Raw genomic sequence first — 19,725 nt, forward strand, 5'->3', positions numbered from 1 at the left:
TCGCCCAGTGGCCACCGCAACTCAGCCGGGTTAGGGGTGTCGTCTCCGGATTTGCCTCCCCTGGCCCCGACGGGGCGCCACGTGGGGCTCAGGGGGCACAGCGCCAACCTCCAGCGCCCCGCAATGCGAAAAGAAAGGGCGGGGCCTTGGAGGGGCGTGGCAAGTAAGGGGCGGGGCGAGCGCGCGAACTGATGGACAAGACCGGTGCTCGAAGACTGCGGACAGGGACGCTGAGGCCTGTCCGTGGGTCAGCCGATCCTTCGACCAGTCGGCCTGTGACTCCACCTCCCCCTTCGCCTTCACAAGAGCCAACCCCCGCGGGAGCCCGATTGATAATGAAGGCGGCTTCAGCCAATCGCCTGCAGCGCCGCGGGCCGGGCCATCTCAGGCGGGGCCGAGAAGAGCTGTCCTTTCTGGTGGTGCTGAAAAGGGCTCTCCAGCGGTCTTGCGAGATGAGGCCAGGAGAAAAAAAATCAAAGTTGAAGCCGCCAGGCAGCTGGCTGGGGTCATGTTGTACGTAAGAGGAGGGATCTCCCCTCCCCAGATCCTGGCCTGTCACCCCTTAGACTTCTCACAAACGTAGGAACTTGTCATTCTTCTGGAGGAGGAGGAAGCGCATTCCACATGAGCTTCTCTGAAAGGGTCTGGAAGTGGGCCGGGGGCATATTGGGGGCGCTGAGCAAGCGCCAACCCAGCTATGCTGCCCCTCGACACCCTGGGAAGAGAACATTCAGTTTCCAAGTGTGCTGGAATGGTTGGGGGAGGGGGCATAATTACTGCTGGGACCAGAGTTGCCTTCGCTTCCCCTAGGGGCCGCGGGAGTGAGGATTACGACCCTGGCTCATGTGGTCCCTCCTTCCTCCATCTGCACTTCCTCCTCCTCCCTCCCCCCACAGCCCCCAAATAAATCCCAAGCCCCTCCCTTCGCCCGTCCCCAGGATCTGACGTGGGCTTGACACCTTTCTCAGCTCTCCCTCCCGCAGCTCCAGTGCCCGAGCCTCGGCTCTCCAGGTTCTGCAGCCCCCTCCTCTCCCCGCCAAGCCCCACTAGAGCACAGTAGGGACCCTCCCTATCCTCGACCCCACCCTAGGTCCCCGGAAGCTGTTTTGCCTCGACCCACTTCCCCAGCTTAGAATCCAGCCAGCCTGGCGGACCCAGGTGCCTGAGCCAGAGGGTAACCCAGGCGACCCAGCTCCTTCGCCCTTCTTGGCCCCACCCGCTGCAGCCGGAGCCGCGCCCCCTCTCCCGCAGACCGGAGAGCAGAGGACAGAGGAGACTGGCCAAAGAGGGGTGGGCTCCAGGCGACCCCCAGCCCAGTTCTGCCCCTCCATCCCAAAGGCAGAGACACTGTCTCCCTTGCTAACTGCCAGTAGGAAAAAAAAAATTAATAAGAAAGATAAAAGAAGACGGAGGAAAGGTGACAGCTAGATTATTTAGGAGAGGCGCAGAGGAGAGAAATTGGTGTGAGTCGCCATGGGGACTCCCAGGGCCCAGCATCCGCCGCCTCCCCAGCTGCTGTTCCTAATTCTGCTGAGCTGTCCCTGGATTCAGGGTAAGGACTTGGGTGCGTGGGGGTGGGCCCCCGGGAAGGGCCCCCAGCGGGGTCCTATACCTTCCTTTCTCCGAACATCCTGCGCCTTCTGAGCTCCTGGGGGAGGGGAGGGGCACAGCTGACGGAGAAGGGGCAAGCCAGGGCTTTCCAGCTTGCACCTGGAGCCCCTAACCTCATATATTGAGGAGTTGGGGAGATTAATGAGGGGAGCTTTTAGCAGCGTCTCAGAGGTTAAATCCAGGAAGAAGGGCTGGGGTCGTTGTGGCGGGGCCGGGGTGGGGGGGATGTCTGCGGAGGCGGCAGAAGCAGACCGGGTACCTGGGTGGGAGATGGAGGTGCCGGGAGAGATGCCAGGCGCAGCACACACGAATATTCTTGGACGTATGGACAAAGACAGATGAACAGAGGCAGTGCTCAGAGGCCAGATATTCAATCCCCAACTCTGACCCCCCAGCGAGACTCCAGGGAAGGGGGCAGAGACTGCAGAGAAAGAGAGGGAGGAAGGGAGGGAGGACCACACTGCAGAGACAGAAACCCAGAGAGACAGCTGGACACTGCAGAAGCAAGGGCTGGGAGGTGCTGCCAGACCCTCCTCAGAGCCCCGGGGTTGGGGGGAGAGCATCACCGAGGGGAAAATGAAGGTAGCGCCCTGCCTCTTCTCGGCCCTGCTGGCGCTGTCCGAGGCGCTCACCGAAGGCCCACACAGCCTGGGGGAAAAGGGGGAGAGGAAGGGGTAGGAGTGTGATGGGCAGCTGGGAGCCCCTCCTTCAATCTTGGCTCTCAGCCCAGTCTGGGACCCTCTGAGCTCCTGCTGGCCCAGCTGACTGAGGAGAGAATAAGCGCTCTGGAAAAGATCTTTCTGGAGAAGGAAGGAATGTGGGGCAGTGGAAGAGCTCACACAACTTCATCTCCCAGGTCTGCCCCTGAAGGAGGAGGAGGCACTGCCGGAGCCTGGAAATGAGACCCCCACCGTAGCCTCTGAGGCCTTGGCGGAGCTGCTCCATGGGGCCCTGCTGAGGAGAGGCCCAGAAATGGGCTACCTGCCGGGTGAGGCCCCCAGAGTGGCAGGAGCAACATAGAGGCAGAGGGAGGGACATTAATTCGGGGAGATGGGGAGCCAGGCCAGTGAAACTCAGAGAGACAGAGAGAGATGGTTCGAGAGAGTCAAAACTGGACGTAGACAGTCAGAGGGCCAGAGAAATTGAGGTAGAATGATCAAGAAACAGCACAGAAAAATAGACAGAGAGAAAGACAGATGGAAACTCAGAGAACCAGAATCAGAGACAGAGTGGAAAAGAGACACAGAAAGAGAGAGAAATGCAGAGATTAGTAGATCTAGAATCATAAAATCAGAGAGGGGTAAGAATACTAAACATAGACCAAGAGTTCTAGAGAGTGCAAAAGAAAAAGAGGAAAGAGAAAGGGGTAACCAGGAGAGGGAGCCAGATCTGAATGGGGGGACAGAGAGAGAAGCTCAAGGAGACTGTCAGAGTGGAAGGGCCTGGACAGAGAGGAGAAAAGAAGGGGGTGGGGGGCAGGCTGTGGAAGCCTTGGCAGGAGGGGGGTAGTTTGGGTGGGGAAGGGAGAGGTGGGGGGCCTGCGCCTCGTGGGGGAGGTCTTTTGGGTTCAGTGGGGAACTCGAAGTTTCTCTCAGCCCTGCTCCCCAACCAAGGCCCATCAATGTGCTCCTCCTGTTCCCTGCCTTCCCTCGCACTGTCCCAGGATCTGATCCAGACCCCACACTAGCCACCCCTCCAGCCGGCCAGACTCTTGCGGCACCCTCCCTGCCACGGGCCACTGAGCCGGGCACAGGGCCTCTGACAACAGCCGTAACCCCTAAGGAGGGCAGGGGGGCAGGCCCCACCGCGCCGGAGCTGCTGACCCCGCCCCCGGGAACTACGGCCCCGCCCCTTCCCGGTCCCGCCTCCCCAGGCCCGCCCCTCGGGCCTGAGGGAGGAGAGGAGGAGACCACGACCACCATCATCACCACGACAACTGTCACCACGACGGTGACCAGCCCAGGTGAGGCGATTGAAAGGGGATGTGGGAGAAGAGGAAGGTGCGGATGGGGGAGAGGCTGCCGGGAACGTGTGGAAGAAGGCGTCTAGATGGGAGAGGGGCTTCTGCTTAATTATAGTAAAGGCTAGCGTTGATACACCCTTACTATGTGCCAGCACTGTTCTATGTGTTTTATCTCTTATGACAGTTGAGGAAGGGAGTTCTGGGCACAGATGGGAGAGTGAGCATTGGATAAAGATGGTGAGGGGTGCTGGGGAGAAGACAGATGAGGACCCCCAGGGTTACTTGGCTGGGAGGGCAAGAACACAGAGATTCTCTCAACCCCAGCACTTATATCTCTTTAGTTCTGTGTAATAACAACATCTCCGAAGGTGAAGGGCATGTGGAGTCTCCAGATTTAGGGAGCGCGGCCAGCCGCGCCTTGGGGCTCCTGGACTGCACGTACAGCATCCATGTCTACCCTGGCTACGGCATTGAGATCCAGGTAACTGGACTTAAGCATATGATTGTGAAACCTCCCAGCCCTTCCCTCCGGGCCCAGGGGTGCGCACGGGTTTGGCCTAGGAGCCAGAGAACTTGTTTTCTGACTCAGATGGACCTATTTTCTGAGGATCTCACAGACTCTCCTAAAGTTCTACAACTTGGCCAACGTTACCGTGGTTCTTGGTCTGCTACATACAGGGAAAAGGAAGGCAAGGGGCGGGGGAGCTTCGGGGGTCACACACCCCGGCTGACTTCCCTGGCGGGTCTGGGTCTGGCTTCTTTAGGTGCAGACGCTGAACCTGTCTCGGGAGGAGGAACTCCTGGTGCTGGCTGGTGGGGGGTCCCCAGGCCTGGCCCCCCGACTCCTGGCTAATTCCTCCATGCTGGGAGAAGGACAGGTCCTTCGGAGTCCAACCAACAGGCTGCTCCTGCACTTCCAGAGCCCACGGGTCCCAAGGGGTGGTGGCTTCAGGATCCACTATCAGGGTGAGGAGTTCGGAGTGCTGGTGGGAGGGCAGGGGCCACACTGGGCACAGGGAACATCTTCAGGAGCCTTCTAAGCACAGGGTAATGTTGGGGCCTTTTCCTCCTGACTAGGACCATGGGGGGCAGAATCCTCAGAGGAGACCTATACACACTTATCTCACACACTCACAGACCTGTGCCTGGGTGTGCACACATCCAAGTGACAATTCATCCATTCACTCAGCAAATGTTTATTGAGCGCCCACTTCATACCGGCCCTGTGTTATCCTTGGGGAGAGGAATAAACAAGCCAGATGTAAAGGGAACTCAGAATCTAGGTAGGGAGGTGGACAGATAATCAGGATGATTATAATTCAGTGAGATAAGGACCCCCATCCCTATGATGGAGGAATTACTGTCAGAGAGAACAAATGTCAAAGGGACCTAAATTTCCCCTATAAGGAATATGGGGACACCTCCTTGGAGGAGGTGATGACTAAGCTGACACCTAAGATGAATTAGCTAGGGGAAGGGTGGGAGGGAGAGAAAGAGGAAGGCAGACGTCTAGATGGATGGAAAAACACATTCCAAGACCCAGAGAGGAGAAAAAAATGTGACCCCCTTGAGGAGTTGAGGTAATTCAGCATGGAAGATAGAAGTGTCTTAGCTGTGTGAGCTGGGGTGAGTTACTTAACCTTTCTGTGCCGCATTGTCTTATCTGAAAAATGGGGATCAAAATACTTACTTTGTGGTATTATTAGGAAGATCAAATGAATCAATACACGTCAAGTGCTTAAAATAGTGTCTGGTACACAGTGAGGGCTCGAAAATGTCAGTCATTGCTATTACAGTAAAGCACAGAAAGTGGTGGGGAAGTAGGCTAAGAGGCTAGACTGGGAGGTAGGTTGGATTTGGATGACAAAGGGCCTTGCCAGCTTCAGTGAGGAGTCCTCGGACTACTTTATCCTGCAGGGGAGGAGGAGACACTTTGAAATGTTTTAAGCAAGATAGTGACAGCCTCAGATTTGTGACCTAAAAAGATCCTGCTGACTTCTGGGGGTAGGAAAGAGGGGATGTATCTGCGCATGCTTGCATTCGCAAGCACCCACCCACAGACAGCCTACACACACGTGTGCATCTATATTTGCCTGTGTGTATGGAAACCTTCCCACGATGCAATGTACATTCTAGCATACACGTGTGCATGAGGCAAGGGGCCCAGCCCAAGGTCCCATTCCAGACACTGCTGCTGTCTCCAAAGTCCCTTCCTTTGCTCAGAAACAGAGAGGGAACTGTGTGTTGGGCCAGTGTCCCCTTCACTTCACCTCATGGCCTTGCTGCCCACTTGTGAGCTCTGCTGACACCAGGTCCCTTGTGACTTTATCCAGGACACAGACAACCCGTATCCCTTCCTCACACACTCTCCAGCCTCTTCTGAGGCCTCTGCTCTGGACTTGCCCCAGGAGGTAAGGCATGCACGGTGGAGGTGCCCAGCAGCAGACCTACTCGTGGAGAGACCAGTGAGCTGGGGGACATGTAGTTGGTGGTCAGGGCCCGGTTGTTGGGGAGCAAGGGCACGCCTTGAAGGCCCAGGGCTGAGGGCTGGGCTTCAGATATTATAGGATGTCTTCCTGCTGGCTCCTTTAAGCAGCCACTTCCCTAGGGCATTGAAAATAGGACTCTTTAGACGAACTGGAACATTTAAGGAAGCAGGGCTATTGCATAAATGGGCCTTCATTACCTGCCTCGGTCTTCCCTGCTCTGCGGCTTCTCCAGGCACCTTTGGGACGGAAGCCCTGTTCAAGCCCTTCCCAATTTGCACTAGCTGGGCCCTCCAGTCTACAGTGGCCTCATTAGCTTCTCTGGAAGGTCAAAGGCTCCATCACCCCTCACCTCAAGTCCAGCAAACGTTCCCATTTACAAAACTCTTTCACCAACTCTTATTTTGGTTGCTTCTCACAGCAGCCCTGGGGGTGGCCACTGTCAACACCATCTCTGAGAGGAAGACAAAGCCTCAAAGCTTATATGGATTGCTCAGCCACCAGCAAATTCATTGCAAAGTCAGAAGTCAGATCCCCAAGTCCCTGACCCCTGGTCATTTATTAATTGAAGCTGAGGGGAGGGTGATTAACATTTTCTGAGTGCTTTCTATGTTCCAGGTGCTTGATTCCAGGTTTCTTTTCTTTAAGGCCAATCCTCAATGATAGGAATTGTTATTGCCATTTACAGATGAAAGGCCCTACAGGTGAAGTCACCTGCTCAAGGCCATACAGCTAATAAGTTGTGAAACTAGAACTGGAACTTAGGAATGCCCATCTCCAAATCCAGTGCTCTTTGCGCTGTTCGACATTGCCTCTTGGCGGCATCAATTGATCAGCTAGGCTAGGTTTTTAGGAGACAAAATAAAAAACATTTGATTCAGTCTCACAATGGCAATAAGCAGGTGTTAATGTGATGATAAGTTTATGCATGTGGATTGTGTATAGGCAAAAAGAAAAAAAAAACCTAACTCTGTGGGAAAGGGGAGGGGTCAGGAAGACTTCCTGGAGGAGGTGGTACTTAAGTTACTCCTTGAAAGATGAGAAAAAGTGAGAAGAGAGCCTCTCAGGTAGGGGAAATTGTGTGGAAAAATATGGAAGTGGGACTGTAAAGAGTCACAAAACTGTATCGTGTAAGATATATGGGCCATGGGTGCGGAGAACTGAAGCTGGATGGGCTGGGCTGGAACCAGTTGTGGAAGGGGCTTGAATGTCAATCTAAAGCATTCAGACTTGATTCTGTTGGTCGTGGAGAGCCATCACAGAGGCTAAAGTCTATTCAAATCTCTGTGGGGTTTTTTGGTTTGTTTTTTGTTTGTTTGTTTTGTCCACTGCTCGGCTTGCAGGATCTTAGTTCCCTGACCAAGGATTGAACCCCAGCCCGGCAGTGAAATCACCAAGTCCTAACCACTGGACCGCCAGGGAATTCCCAAATCCCTGTGTTCTAAAAGGCTGTTTTTATGTCTATCTTAGTAGACCATGAACTCCTGAAGGCAAGGCCTCAGTCTTTTTCACCTCTGACCCTAGGACCCAGCCAAGGAAGTGCTTGTTGAATTTTGAAACAGGGAGAGACCAGGTCTCTTACAGAATCACTCAGGACTGGAGAGTCAGAAAAAGCAAAGGCCCAGGCAAGCTGGACCCTCTGCTAACCAGAGCCTGCCCCTAGTACAAGACCCAGCTTCGATGTACTTCCTCCAGGAAGCCCTTCTTAATGAACTCTGCCTAGTCTTAAACAGACACACAGAGCTCTGTCAGGATCAAGTTCAGAGTCTATCACTGATTACCAAGTCACTTTCTATTTGTTTGTTTTATCTCATATGTTTCCACAAGAATTTCAGGAGGCTTTCAAAAAAGAATGCAAACAATAAGATTAAACAGAATAAGTAAGAGGGAATTCCCTGGCAGTCCAGTGGTTAGGACTCCACGCTCTCACTGCTAAGGGCCGGGGTTCGATCCCTGGTTGGGGAATTAAAATCCCACAAACCGTGCAGCGCGGCCAAAAAAAAAAAAAAAAAAAAAGAATAAGAGAAAAATTGGCACCAGATAATGCTTATTAAATTTGAAAAAAATAGAATGTGGATGGACAAGCCATTGTTACTAGGGACAAGCCTCAACCTGGTTCTGGGCTTCCTAGCAGCCAGTATGAAAAGAGAGATTACACAGTTCTCATTGCAGGCAAAAAGATAAACCAGTTCCTTAAGGAAAGCAAAGCTTTCCCTAGCACTTCACTTTCACTGGGGGATTCATTTAGGGGACACTGGGTATTAAGGTCTTTAATGACAGAATCGTCGGTTTCTAAAGGAGTTTCTTGTGAGTCTTCTGGATGAAAGCTGAGGGTATAATACCACAGTGACACCTCAGTGGAAGAAAGTCTGTGTGTGTGGAGGGGAGAAAATGATCTGAGGCACTTAATAACTTGGAGCCTCAATTTCCACATCTGGAAAGTGGGTCACAGCCTTTCTCTGACTACCTCAAAAGCACTGCGTGAACTCATTTTGGAAGCTGAACAAGCTCTGCAAATACTATTTGCTATTATTAGAGCTGAATCAGTTCAGAGTGGTCAACTGATTCGCCTGAGTTCACACAGTAAATGGGTGCTAGGGTCCAAAACTTCTTTGAGTCTCAGGTTTCTCATCTATAAAATGGGGGCCAAAGTGGGTAGATTACAAAGATTAGGGGAGATAAGGGATGTTGACATTACCTCTTCATGAGACAGTGTGTCCATGTAAGGACTCCAGTATGGAGCCAGTTTGTGCCCTGGAGGGTGAGGGGGACCTGGAAAGAGGGGAGGAAATGCTAGGGAACCAGTGAGAGAGGATGGCCTGGGAGAGTGAATTCTCCTTCTCCTGCTCTGCCTGATCCAGCCTACCTCTTGAGCTGCGGCTTCCCTCCCCGGCCAGCCCATGGGGATGTGAGTGTGACAGACCTTCACCCTGGAGGCACTGCCACCTTCCACTGTGATTCGGGCTACCAGCTGCAGGGTGAGGAGACCCTCATCTGCCTCAATGGTACCCGGCCAGCCTGGAGCAGTGAACCCCCCAGCTGCATGGGTGAGTCTCTACCACAATAGGTGTGGTTTTCTGTCCTGGGAGCCCCACTGGAGGGTCCTACCTTGGGGGTCTCTATCTTTGGGAACACCCATCTTGAAGGGGTTTGTGCCCTGAAGAGTCCCTATCCTGGGGTCTCCATCTGGAGCTCTTCACCCTGAGGGTCTCAGTCCTTGGAGTCTCCATCCTTGGGGGGGCTCTCCATCTGGGGAAGTGCCACCTCGGGGGAGGGGGTTCCCTTTTTTTTTTTTTGGCCGTACCGCATGGCTTGTGGGATTTTAGTTCCCCGACCAGGGATCAAACCTGTGCCCCCTGCAGTGGAAGCGCAGAGTCCTAACCAATAGACCACCAGGGAATTCCTGGAGGGTTCCCATTTGGGGAGTCACCGTTCTGGAGGTCCCTTGCTTTTGGAGACTCCTCATCCTAGAGGAAACCATTCTTGGGGTCTATATCTGGGGGTGTCTATCCTGGAGAGTCTTCATCCTGGGATCCTATCCTGAGTATTTTCCATCTGAGAGCTTCAGTTTGGGGGACTCCCCCATAACTCCCCACCTCAGGGTGTCCACGTCTGGGAAGTCTTCATTTTGATCGAATCTCCATCCTGGGGGTGGGGGTGTCCATCCTGGGGCTTTTCTATTCCAAGGCTGGTTCCTCACCTGGTAGTGGCCTGAAAAAAGTCCTGGGGGTGAGCCTGTAGGGCAGAGGTCATCCCAAGGCCAGGTCCCAGGCCAAGGTGTGGGTGCAATAGCTCTGCAGATGGGAAAAGGACAAGTCACCTTAACCTGCCCCCTTGCACCGTCCACAGCATCCTGTGGTGGCACCATCCACAATGCTACACTTGGCCGCATTGTGTCCCCTGAGCCTGGGGGAGCTGCAGGGCCCAACCTCACCTGCCGTTGGGTCATCGAAGCAGCTGAGGGACGCCGGCTGCACCTGCACTTTGAGAGAGTCTCCCTGGATGAGGACAATGACCGGTGAGGGTCTGGGCCTTGCGTCAGAGGTCCTCACTTCAAGGAAATAGGGAGGCTGCAGTAGACAGTCAGACAGACGGGGGGGAATCCCAGTTGGGATCTATGTCAAATGCAGGTTGGTCCTTCCCCTTTCTTAGGCAGTATAGCTGTGCAAACTGAGACAAATCACTTAATCTCTCTGTGCTTCAGTTTTCTCATCTGTAGAACGGAGATAATAGTACCTCCCTCTTAAGGGAGTGCTTGGAATGGTAAAGTGCTTGGAATGGTGCCTAGCACACAGTAAGCACTATAAATGTGTTTGCCATCGTCATCATCATTATTCTCACTCTTTATCTAACAAACTGGTATCCCAGCTCTGACATTAGTTGCTATGTGTAGCTGGACAGGTTACTTATTCTTTCTGTGCCTCAATTTTCTCATCTATAAAATGAGGAATAATAACAGTATCTAACTCAAGGGTTCTTGTGAGAATTAAGTGAGATAAAATGTGTAAAAGCTTAGAAGAGTACATGGCATATAGTTAATGTTTGAAAATAATAGCTACGAAATAAGGTTAGGAGAGCAGGCAAGAGGTGAGGCAGTTTCTGAGGGGAAGCTGAGCTCCTGGCCACCTCTGTCCATCCCAGGTTGATGGTGCGCTCAGGGGGCAGTCCCCTATCCCCGGTGATCTATGACTCAGACATGGATGATGTCCCAGAGCGGGGTCTCATCAGTGATGCCCAGTCCCTCTATGTGGAGCTGCTTTCAGAGACACCTGCCAATCCCCTGCTGCTAAGCCTCCGATTTGAAGGTAACTGCCCTTCCCCCGGGGCCCCAACTGCCGCACCTTCCCCTCTTCCTGACGCCCAGGCATGGTCACAAGCACATAATCCATCTCTGCTTATCTCCACGTTTGGATTCCTGAAAACTGACTTGTCTCCCCATCCCAAATCGACAAGGACACATTCTAATTCCCTGAGGTGGTCTTTTCTACTTAAGCTTCAGGTGTGGCTGGATCCAGGTACACAGCCAAGAGACCAGTTACTTAAATCTCTTCATTCTTTCCTCTCGGTTGGCTTCATTCTCAGGCAGACTCTCAGTCTGTTGTGTACCTAGCAGTTACAGATTTACATACCAACAAGTTTAGTAACTCCATCAGAAAGAGAGAAAGCATACCACTTTCCTAAGAGCTTTAACAAAAATGCCAGGAAAGGCTTTCATTGTCCTGGCTTAGGTCATCTATCTATGCCTGAGCCAATCACTGTAGCTAGGGGCAGGTGGTGTTATGATTGGCAGATCCACATCACATGGCCATCCCTGGTTGGCTCCAGCTGAATCTCATGGACTGGAAGTGGGGAGGACATGTGACCCAAAATGAAAATAGGAGTGCTGTTAACAGACGAAGGGGGCTGGATGCTGCATAGGTAGGAAGGAAGGAAGTCAGTGATCATGGGGGGAGGCGTTTGAACTGGGACTTAGAGGATAGAGAGAATTTTAAAAGAGGAAGATTGGGAATGAGCATCTCAGGTGAAAGGAACAGTGTGAGCAACAGTAAAGAGGTGGAGAAAAGCCTGGTATGTTTGGCAAGCAGAGCGTTTCACTGTGGCTGGAGCAGAGGATTTGTGTAAACAGTAGCAGGAAAGAGACAAAGAAAGTAAAATGCTCAGAGATGGGAGGGGCTAGTTTCTGGTATGAATCAAGGGAGAAAGGGAATTGGCACTTGGCCCTGATGGATGCATAGGATTTGGACATGACACCTTATCAGGTTAAGTAATGGTGAAACAGAACAGTGGATCTGAAAAATAAATTGCATTTTAGATTCTGAGAGTGCAAAGAGAATTTCTAGGTTTGAGGCCTGCTTCCATAGTTGTGGGCCACTGCTGCTCCATGGGCTTCAGACTCTTTCTGTATCATAGGCACCTGAGCCTTACCTGAGTCTAAGATATGATCAGATGGGCAAAAACTAAAACACTCTACAAATGTTAATTTTTTTGCTGACTTAGACCAAAGTTAAAACTGAGTAGCTTTTGTGTTTGCCTCACTTTTGGATTCTAGCCACAGTATGGATAATCAGGGTTGATCAGAAACCAACAGTTATTTTTGAGGAGCGAACACACCTACATGAGCCAGGTCTCCAAAGGCACCGTTTCCCCCCACTCCATTACAGCTTCCAGAGACAAGTGTCTCTGGCTGGGAATCAAGGAATCTGGGCTTGAGGTCTGGTTCTGCCACTGCCCTACTGTGTGACATGGAGCAAGTGGCTTTTTGTCTGTGGACCTAGTGTCCTCATCTGTAGAATAGTGGCTGGGACTTGACTGACCTTGGGGTTTCTGTCCAGAGGCCGGGGAGCTAACATAAATATGTGAATGAGGAATGTTAGGTTTTGGGGGAAACTGGAGAGTGAAAGCTAAGCCCAAGGGCATTTCATTTTAAATAGCCCACTGTGGGGCCAAACCACACTGGAATTCAGCCTGGTTCCTCAGTCTGAGATCCCTGGAGGCCTGTCCTAATGCTTAATTCCTGTGACTGACTCCTCTCTAGCCTTTGAGGAAGATCGCTGCTTTGCCCCCTTCCTGGCACATGGCAATGTCACCACCACGGACCCTGAGTACCGCCCAGGGGCACTGGCCACCTTCTCGTGCCTCCCAGGATATGCCCTGGAGCCCCCTGGCCCCCCCAATGCCATCGAATGTGTGGATCCCACAGAACCCCACTGGAACGACACAGAGCCAGCCTGCAAGGGTGAGCCCTCCGCCTCCTCAGGACATCCTTCAGTTCACAGACTACCCCCTGAGCTGGGGATCCTAGGAAGGCCGTTCAGGAAGGAGGACCTAGTAAACTCAGGATCAATCCCTGTCCCTTTCAGAGGCTTAGTTTTCTTAGCTGAATAGTTGATGGGCTTGTTACAGAATTCAGGGGTCATAACCCAAATATCTTCAAGAGCTAGAACTGGAGTTGGGCTAAGTCATGGATTGGGTGGTGATGCTTAGGCTGGAGACTGGGCGGGGTTAGTTAAGACTGGGGCTGGGGATTGGACACAACAGAACTAGGCGTGGCAAGAATCAGGTGGGTAATAGATAATAGGAAACCGGGGAGGCAGTCTGGTGCACACAGTTGGGAGTGGTGAGGATCGTAGCGAAATAGAGACTGCATGCCCACCTGGGTCCTGAATCTGACACCCTTTCTATCCTAGCCATGTGTGGAGGGGAGCTGTCAGAGCCAGCCGGTGTGGTCCTCTCTCCGGATTGGCCCCAGAGCTATAGCCCCGGCCAAGATTGCGTGTGGGGTCTGCATGTCCAGGAAGAGAAGCGCATCTTGCTCCAAGTTGAGATGTATGTTTGGGTACTGCAGAGGGTGCAGTGGGTGTGGGCTCAGCCAAGTGCGGTATGACAATGCACTGGCCTGCATTCTGATCCTGGCTGGCTCGAGCGTCTACACGAGATTCAGTGAATATATGTTCGGATGAAAGAAGTGGCTAAGGATTCAGGATGGGGGTGTGGGACATCAGGTAGACCCAGGTACAAATCACTTATTTGTCAGGCAACCTTGGACAAGTAAATGGGGTAATGCAGCCTTCCTCGGGGACTATTGTGAAAAAGGGGCTCTGGTTTGAAATCTCACTCTTTGGCTGTTTCTGAGGCCCCCCTGGAGTGATTTCCAGGGACCCAGGCCCAAGCTGTTGCATCAGCAGCAGCACACAAGGTGGGCATGGATGTGGGGGAAATCCAGTGAGCTACTTTGGTGTGAGGTGGTCATGTGCCTGGACAGAACCAGAAGTGGGCGTGGCTCAAAAAGCATGTATTCGGTTGGGGCCTTGAGTTGGGCTGGGTGGTAATGAGCATGGTCTGTGACTGGTCAGAGCTGGAGCTGAGCCTGGCTGTGCATCACCTGGTGATGGAGGAGGGACTGGGAAGTGGGAGGCGTCAACAATGATCAGGGTTGGGGATTGGGAAGCAGGAACCGGGAGGAGCCACAGACCAAATGGAACCTGGAGCGACTAGCGTGGAGGAGAAGCCCATAATTGATCCAAACTGAGACCTGGGATAGGAGAATGTAAGGTGGGACTGGAGAGTAGGTAAGGTTGCTAATGAGCTGAGTTAGTGATTGGGCAGAACCAGATGGGAGGGGGGCTGATCGTAACCCAGCCCCCGTATCTGGTCCCACTCCCTGCAGCTTGAATGTGCGCGAAGGGGATATGCTGACGCTGTTCGACGGGGACGGTCCCAGCGCCCGAGTCCTGGCCCAGCTGCGAGGGCCTCAACCGCGCCGCCGCCTCCTCTCCTCTGGGCCCGACCTCACGCTGCAGTTCCAGGCACCGCCCGGACCCCCAAACCCGGGCCTGGGCCAGGGTTTCGTGTTGCACTTCAAAGGTACCGAGGCCTAGGGTCCCGAGATGGGAAGGGGTCCTGCAGGTCAGAGAGGCCCCCGAGGCTGGAAGGGCGCCCTGGGTCGCAGGACAGCTTCCAAACTCGCCGTCTCTCCCCTGCAGAGGTCCCGAGAAACGACACGTGCCCCGAGCTGCCGCCCCCGGAATGGGGCTGGAGGACGGCTTCCCACGGGGACCTGATCCGGGGCACTGTGCTTACTTATCAGTGCGAGCCTGGCTATGAGCTGCTCGGGTCGGACATTCTCACCTGCCAGTGGGACCTGTCCTGGAGCGCAGCGCCACCCGCCTGCCAAAAGAGTGAGCCCGGGCCCCGCCCCAATCCTCTCGTGGCTCCGCCCCTGCCCACCTGGGTTTCATGGCTCTGCTTGGGTTCCGCCCACCCCCTCTGCGCCCCGCCTCCGTATCTTCTTCTTCCCGCCCCCGTTCTGTCTGGACCCATCCCTTCGCTCTTGGTCCTGCCTAGATCTTCCTCAGGCCCCAACCATATGTCCAGTGGGTTCCACTCCTCTGTTCCTCGGTGTCCCGAAACTGTCCCCTCTGGTTCCCACTCTCATCTTCCCAGGGCTGCATCCCTCTCTCTTGCACTGTTCTGGGTCCTGAACCTGGTTCTTCTGGGTTCCTCCCCCATCGTCTCCTGGCCCTGCCTCTGCCCAGTCTGAGTCCCGCCCCCCTGCCCCCACCCCCACCCCCCCGCCTGCCCCGTCATCTCTTTTCTTGTTCTAGGCCTTGCTCCAGTCTCTCAGTCCCCAACCCTTGACATTATGGGGAGTCACTTTGCAGGGGCCTAGGCTTGTCAGAGAACTCGGTTTATTTTAATTCAGTTATTGAAGTCCCATGATGTGTTGGGGCTGGAGTTATGCGGAGGTGTTGGGGACTCTCCCTACCCTGACAGAGCTCACAGTCTGGGACAGGGACACATACTTAACTCAGGATATTAGAGTAGTAACCGCTGGGTGACTTCAGGCAAGGTACTTAACATCTCTGAGGCTTTGGCTTCTTCCTCGGTGAAGTAGGAATAGAGGATTGTGAAAAGCAAATGAAAAGCTTTTCACGTTAGTGCCTGGTGCAGGTAAACAATGAGTAAGTAGTAGTTGCTATAAGTATGAAGAAGGGCTGTAGGAAGGGGGGGTGGGTTAATTGTCCCAGGCATAGGGCAAGAGATTTCACAGAGAAGGTGACATTCAAAGGAGCTGGGAGAGTTTATCTTTTAGAAGAGCAGAAAGGGGTGGCATCTTGTGACTTCCTCCAAATTTTTGGAAGCCTGTCACCAAGATATGGGATTGTAGGTCTTTCACCTGGCCCCTAGGAGCAACGGTGGGACCAATGAGGATAAGTTTCAGGAAGCCAGATTTGGACTGGACACAAGGAAAACTTTCTAGTTGACACAGCTCCCCATCCCTGGAAGGAGTCACAGGATGTCCAATCTGGAACCCAGACAGCACGGGGCAGGGACAGGAAGGGATGGAAGCGGGGCCCAGAGGGGAGAGGGCGTGGCCCAGCTGCCCAAGACTCAGTAGGGAACCTGCCCAAGGCAGCACATGGAGCCTTCAGCTGAGCTGAGACCTAAGTCTCTGAATCTCAGCCCAGTGCCCCCTGGCTGTGACCCTGAACAGTTCCAGCTTTGCCACTCCCTGGCTGAGTGACCACAGACCAGTCATTTGACTGCCCTGAGCCCTGAGCCCCAAGGGAGGTGATAGTGACGCTGACCTCTCGAGATCACCAGGGTATATGATATCATGTTTGTAAAACACTTTAGCGAGGTGCCTTGCACAGGTCTATATATAAGAAATGGCTTTGACTGGGATTCTTCCACAGCAAGGTTGTAAACAAATGCCCGCAGAGGCCAGGCAGGCAATACAAGTGAGCAGAATGGGCTGGGGATGACAGGAATGAGGGGAGCAGGAGGGCTGGGCCCCTCTAAAGAGGGCAGCTGCTCTTCTGCTGATGATTTGCCATGCAGGGCTGACACGGTTGGGATTTAGCTTGTTTGCTCTGGTTGAGTGGTTCAATACTTCAAATTTCACCCTAGGATGGGGGCCCAGGTTGCCCCAAACGTTCTGTTTTCTGGAAGAAACCTGATATGTAAAATACATTGAATTTTAAGTTTTCCAACTCCTACTCTGTTCATTCTGAGGAAGAAGTGGGAGATGTGTGCGGAGTGTTGCCCAGAGGAGATGGCCCACGACTCAGGCGTCTCCCAGCTCTAAGCTTCTGGCAGATCTTTTAAGGCCCTGGCTCCCCCTGACTTTGCCCTCCTGCCAACAGTCATGACTTGTGCCGATCCTGGTGAGATCACCAACGGGCACCGCACCACCTCAGATGCCGGCTTTCCTGTTGGCTCCCACGTCCAGTACCGCTGTCTGCCTGGGTACAGCCTGGAGGGGGCGGCCGTGCTCACCTGCTACAGCCGGGACACGGGCACGCCCAAGTGGAGCGACCGGGTCCCCAAGTGCGCCTGTGAGTCTGGGGACACCCTAGGACGGGTGGCTAGGTGGCCTGCTCAACGGTGCAGCTGGCCCATGACTGACCTCTTCCCTGCAGTGAAGTACGAGCCGTGCCTGAACCCCGGGGTGCCAGAGAACGGCTATCAGACATTGTACAAGCATCACTACCAGGCGGGCGAGTCTCTGCGCTTCTTCTGCTATGAGGGTTTTGAGCTCATTGGCGAGGTCACCATCACCTGTGTGCCCGGCCACCCCTCACAGTGGACCAGCCAGCCCCCACTCTGCAAAGGTGCCTGGGCAGGCAGGGCAGGAGGGGGCACAGCAGTGTCCAGGATGTGACAGGGCTGGGAAAGTCAGGTAGCAAATTCGAGACCCTGCCGAGCTCCCCATTCACCTCCTATGGGCTCTTTTCCTCAGAGGTATAGCCAAAAGCCCTGGAGAAGTTCAAGGGCATGGAATTATCCTAAGGGAAGTAGTAGAGGGGGCTTTGGTTTGGCAGTCCCTTGCCCTCTGGATACGTCTCAGTTTCCGTATTTTTGACAAATCCTACAGACCTGGTTGGTTTAGACTGCCCAGGGGTCTGGAGGAGGAGGACCGAGGCTCTGCTCTGACTATTCCTCCCCTGTCCCCAAGGGAAGGATCAAGTTTAGGTTGAGCAGAGGGCAGAGAATCCAGGCTGTCCAGCCCAGCCCCACTGGGCTCCCGGCCCTCTACCCAGCCTCCTTCCCTCCCTGGCTCAGACCCCGTCCCCTCCTCCTCCTCTCCCTGCAGTGGCCTATGAGGAGCTCCTGGACAACCGAAAACTGGAAGGTCAGTGAGGGCACAGGTGGAGACCCAGGCCTGGCCAAGTTGGGAGGGCAAGGCAGAGGCCGGGGGCAGGAGGCCAGGCCCCCGGTGGGGTAAGGCCCAGGGTTCAGGGCCCAGGGCAGGAGGCTGGGAGAGCCCAGGGCTGGGCCCAGCCCCAGATCACTGGCCTCTCCTCCTCCTTCCAGTGACCCAGACCACCGACCCGTCACGGCAGCTAGAGGGTGGGAACCTCGCCTTGGCCATTCTGCTGCCCCTAGGCTTGGTCATCGTCCTCGGCAGTGGCGTTTACATATACTACACCAAGTAAGTACCTAACTCAGGGAGCTGCTGGCCAGGGCAGACGTCCTGCCTGCCTGGCACAGAAGCCCGGGTGAGGGGGGGTTGGGGGCTCACTTCTCGATAAGCCCCTCTATCTCCTTCCTTTCCCAGGCTACAGGGAAAATCCCTCTTCGGCTTCTCAGGCTCCCATTCCTACAGCCCCATCACGGTGGAGTCAGACTTCAGCAATCCACTGTATGAAGCTGGGGTGAGCCCTTCCCCTACCCCTGGAGTGCCACATCCCTCAGCTCCCCTGGGACTCCATAACCTTCTCTCAAGGTCTTTGTAATATCTGTCTTGGGAATTGCAAACTCAGCTGCCTACAAAGGCCACGTCAATGAACAAAGCTAAGTCAGGTGGGCCAATCGGGAGTGGTGAGGGCTGTGACTAACTGGGAAACCTGTACCCCATCCGGTCCGTGGAGGAAACCTAGGCCCAACTGCCAGAGCTTCCAACTGTTCAAGACAATCCAGAAATTTAGATTTTTATGTGACTTTAAGATACTGTAGGATGAACCAAATACATCCATTGGCCAGATTCAGCCCCATTCCCATCCCATGGTCCCCAAACTCCCAGTGATCAATGTTATTTTAAAAACACAGAGTCTTTCCCCTTCCTTGTGGATGCCTCCTCCCATTTTGCTGCCTCCTCCACCTCCATCCCATTCTAGTGACTGATGCCATCTCTCTGTTTCCAGGATACACGAGAGTATGAAGTTTCCATCTGAACACCAAGACTAAGGCTGCAGGACCCAGGACGCCCCTCCTCTCCTCATTCTGGGCAGGAAGGAGTACAGGACCTGGCCTCTGGCTCCTTTCCTCCCTGCTGTGTAAATAATCTCCTGGTCCCACGAGGGGGCTTTGATGGCCCTGAGGACCCTACAGTAAATAAACCAGCATCCTGTGCCCAAAGCCTCCTCTTCTCAGTTGCCAAACAAGGGGCCTGCCCCCCACTCACTCTACCCGCTTTTGGACCCTAGGAGGGGAAATCAGCCCCTGATGCAACTCCTGGGGCCCCTCCAGCCCAGGGCATCCCACAGGGACTACCCAAGAGCTCTGCTGTTCCCTTGGTCATGAAGGCTCTACGCTTCCCAGATGCTCTGTCCCCGGGCCTAACCTCTGACCCTTGGAGGGTCAGAAGAAGAGGGATGAAGGGGAGAGCTGGGACAAGGCCCCTACCCCCTTCCTGCCATGTCCCCTACCCACAGTCTCCCCACCTTTGCTTCTGGATTTTTGTTTTTGAGCAATAAACAGAAAATCTCCGTTTGTAACTGGGCAGGTGGGGTGTGGGAAGGTGGGTCACAGAGCACTGGAGACGGTGATGGTGGCCTCTCTGGAAAGAGGGCTGGGGAGAGGGGAACACTTGGGGAAAAAGATGGAAATTTAAGATTGCATACAGGGCAGGGTTGAAGGGGCTGGCCTGGGGTCAAAAAGCCCGACTTTAGGCTCAGCCTCTGGAGGACCCGCTGGGCCCACTCCTGGCCTCAGCAGTCTCTCCACAGGGCTTGGCGTTTCCAGGCTCTTCTAGCTGGGTGATAAATGACAGTAGCTGCCTCTCCTCCTTCAGTGTTTGGCAGGTGACAAACAGCGCTCAATTTGTTTCATGACCAATTGACCTAAAAGTCAACCCCCTTTTGAGAAATCTTGTACACATCCAAGTGTACCATTTTTCCCCCCAATCTTTTTGGCATTTATTTATTTATTTTTGGCCGCGTT

General features: G+C 53.9%; 1 protein-coding gene across 9 annotated transcripts; it reads left to right on the forward strand.

Annotated features, from left to right (window-relative positions):
* The first annotated feature begins 1,473 nt into the window (after positions 1–1,473).
* SEZ6L2 (seizure related 6 homolog like 2) lies at positions 1,474–18,773 on the forward strand. Of its 9 annotated transcripts, none has more exons than XM_068566008.1 (18): positions 1,474–1,552; positions 2,468–2,599; positions 3,275–3,574; positions 3,916–4,055; positions 4,339–4,540; positions 8,922–9,107; positions 9,910–10,078; positions 10,702–10,865; positions 12,596–12,796; positions 13,248–13,386; positions 14,228–14,424; positions 14,544–14,738; positions 16,707–16,898; positions 16,983–17,174; positions 17,657–17,695; positions 17,878–17,995; positions 18,122–18,218; positions 18,708–18,773. In XM_068566008.1, exons 1-18 carry the CDS (start codon positions 1,474–1,476, stop codon positions 18,735–18,737), a joined length of 2,772 nt encoding a protein of 923 aa, XP_068422109.1. In that variant the 3' UTR covers positions 18,738–18,773. The 9 variants fall into 9 exon arrangements, with proteins under 9 accessions (XP_068422109.1, XP_068422114.1, XP_068422110.1 ...); XM_068566013.1 differs by having other exon boundaries at positions 3,485–3,574; XM_068566009.1 differs by lacking the exon at positions 17,657–17,695.
* Positions 18,774–19,725: the final 952 nt, after the last annotated feature.

Source organism: Eschrichtius robustus, chromosome 16 (assembly GCF_028021215.1).
Source record: "Eschrichtius robustus isolate mEscRob2 chromosome 16, mEscRob2.pri, whole genome shotgun sequence".
NCBI lineage: Eukaryota > Metazoa > Chordata > Mammalia > Artiodactyla > Eschrichtiidae > Eschrichtius > Eschrichtius robustus.